At 37.2% G+C, this 2,741-nt stretch overlaps 1 protein-coding gene across 2 annotated transcripts in view; it reads left to right on the top strand.

Moving 5' to 3' along the window:
• The window catches only part of LOC101783087 (AFG1-like ATPase), a 5,469-nt gene that overhangs the window by 717 nt on the left and 2,011 nt on the right, over positions 1 to 2,741 (top strand). The window contains exons 2-7 of one of the 2 annotated variants that reach the window (XM_014804976.2): positions 397 to 692; positions 790 to 869; positions 967 to 1,067; positions 1,140 to 1,265; positions 2,197 to 2,266; positions 2,373 to 2,461. In XM_014804976.2, the coding sequence (XP_014660462.1) occupies positions 458 to 692; positions 790 to 869; positions 967 to 1,067; positions 1,140 to 1,265; positions 2,197 to 2,266; positions 2,373 to 2,461 (701 nt within the window). In that variant the 5' untranslated portion in view covers positions 397 to 457. Of the gene's footprint in view, positions 1 to 396; positions 693 to 789; positions 870 to 966; positions 1,068 to 1,139; positions 1,266 to 2,196; positions 2,273 to 2,372; positions 2,462 to 2,741 lie in introns of both variants that reach the window. The other variant, XM_022825408.1, reaches the window with a different exon arrangement.

Raw genomic sequence — 2,741 nt, 5'->3', positions numbered from 1 at the left:
GGGTTAAAAGAAATTTGGGGTTTTTTGGGAAAAAGCGAAAAATGGAACAATTTAAGGGGGCCCGAAATTTATGGTTTTTTTTTTTGTCAAGTACCCCAATGGGTTGTTATTTTTGTAACCCGAAAATTTTTAAAAGCGAAAAAAAGAAAAAAAATTTTGGTTTTTTTCCAAAACCCCCCCCCCCCCCCCCCCCCCCTTCCTGATTATCTTTTATGATGGTAGATTCCATGTCACATGCTTCCGTCCCATTTATTTAACTTATTTGCTTACTTTTGATGTTTCCTTGACTATCCCACATGATTGTTTCTTGTTTCGTCACATGGTCGGTAATATGCTACTCTTAGGAGTACCCTATGTGTTATTTTTTAATATATTCTTGGTCTGCTGCATTTGTAGGTTCCATAACTTTCGTGTGGTGTTTGTCTAGAAAGTGGAAAAAATAAAGACATAGTGGAAGATGAGATCAGTAGTTCGGTCGTTGCGGCAGCTCCGCCGTTTCACCCAGCACCATGCAGAGAGCCACTCATCAACAACCAGATTGATCAGGCAGCAGAATGCTTTGATCATGCACAGTTCGACATCCCGTTCACTGAGAACACTATGTCGTAGTGGTGAAATTACCCGATTTGCAAGTCCAAGTGTGGATCTAATGAGGTCCATGCTCTCCACTGTAGCGGCTGATTCGATCAAAGGTCAATTTCTCATTTCTCTTTATATGTGGTGCCTTCTATGTTCTCTTTGGGGCCATTTGAATCAACTTAATTACATACATTATTAAACAATTGATAGATATTGGAAGAGGTGGTCCCATGGTGGAATATGAGAGGAGAATAGCATCAGGAGAGCTTGTAGATGGCGATAGCTTTCAGGTATTGCTCTGGCCCTTGGCTAAAAGGCTCATTTCTTGGATAGTTTCCTACAATGCCTTGGTAAAAAGTGTTCCCACCTTTTTGCTGGTTCATACAGGTTGACACAATTCAACAATTACAAAGGCTCTATGAGGAGTTAATTGAGAATGAAGAAGACTGCCAGCTGGATAGATACAAGTCATCTGAGAAATCAGGACGGTAAGAGCACTTTGCTGAGGTGACATGTTTTGTATATAGCGCATTATGTTAACATTAGCCTTTATGTTGAAGGAGTCGATGGCTATGGTCCCGCCTCATTGCTCAGCCTTCTACCTATGCTCCAGTTAAAGGGCTGTACCTGTATGGTGGTGTTGGTACAGGGAAGACCATGCTTATGGACCTGTTCTATGAACAACTGTAAGTATATCCGTTCAGGACAAGATTTCCTTCACACCACTTTATGGTAATGGTGTTAGGAATCATCATTGTGTAAATACTGCTAAAATTGCACTAAAACTTCCTCAGCAGTCCATTACTAAGCAATTTGTGAATATATTAATCTCTCTTCTGGTACATCAGTCTTAGTGATTATGTATCGCAACTTTTATGACAACTATTCAGATCCTAAGGGTTGGTTTTTTTCCTTGTCATTCCTTTTAGATCTTGTGCAATTGTGAATTACAGTACATGATAAAAACAACAAATGCATTAGTATAAATGTCTCGCATTGTGTTGAAATTGTTCAGTCTAGCAGAAGGAAAATGGCTTCCTTATTCATGAATTTTCCAACTGTTTGTTGTAATATTATCACCTAACATTGAAATTTTCTTAAAATGGATAGTTGACTTTCTCTGAAAACTTGATACCTTTGACATTCTTATCTGTGACGAGCTATAGGAATTTAGCAGTATGACAGTTGCAACTTTGCCTGTAATACAGTAATACTATGCCAGTGGGTGCTATGTAAACAGTCACAAAGATAAGATATTTATGTGCTAAGGAGAAACATGTTAGATAATTATATTGATAGCCAATAATTTTGTTCATACAGATATACATCAAACATGTTTGTTCACATATAAACTATCTTGAGTTATGTCAGTATAGGTAGCACAAACCATATATAAGAAATAAACTTGTAATCAGAAATTGAACACTGTGAGTTGCATTAGGCACTGAGGTAGTGGACCCATTAGGCACTGTGTTTGTTCACATTGAAATGAAATGCTGATATATCTTCCTTGTATTGTATATGCATTCAGCAAGATAATTTGTTCCAACTAATCTTGTAATAACAAAGTTTCCATGTAATTTTTATTTAAATGTTAATGTTGTTGTGTCTTGGCAGGCCATCTAATTGGAGAAAAAAACGTATTCACTTTCACGATTTCATGTTGAATGTACATAGTCGTCTTCAGGTAATTGGTTTATATATGTGCAATTGCCTTCATAAGTGTCTAGTTACAATCTTCAGGAATGTATGATAACATTTGTTATTGCAATTATCTATATGCACTTATTCAGATGCATAAAGGTGTTTCAGATCCCCTTGATGTTGTAGCAGCCGAGATTTCAGATGAGGCCATCATATTGTGTCTTGATGAGTTTATGGTATTGAAAAAAGTCTAATTTACTACCCTCAAGTATAGGCTAAGTCCAAAATAACGCCGGTGTTCGATCCCTCTTCAAATTTATCCCTTAGAAAAAATGAAGCTTTGACTTTTTGATCATCATTCTTTGGTCTCCCTCCTCTTTCCGTCGGTAACTTTTGCATTCTCTAACTTTTACTTGCACTGAGTCCATATCTATCCTTAAATTAGCTATGGGAATCCCCTGTTGTAGGAGTAGCTTGTTCTAGCTAGAAATTATCCTTTACCTTTTATTGTTGATCCC

The sequence above is a fragment of the Setaria italica genome, chromosome III, assembly GCF_000263155.2.
Source record: "Setaria italica strain Yugu1 chromosome III, Setaria_italica_v2.0, whole genome shotgun sequence".
Taxonomy (NCBI): Eukaryota; Viridiplantae; Streptophyta; class Magnoliopsida; order Poales; family Poaceae; genus Setaria; species Setaria italica.
The sequence above is the reverse complement of the archived record's forward strand: the minus strand, read 5'-3'. Positions and strand labels throughout refer to the sequence as shown.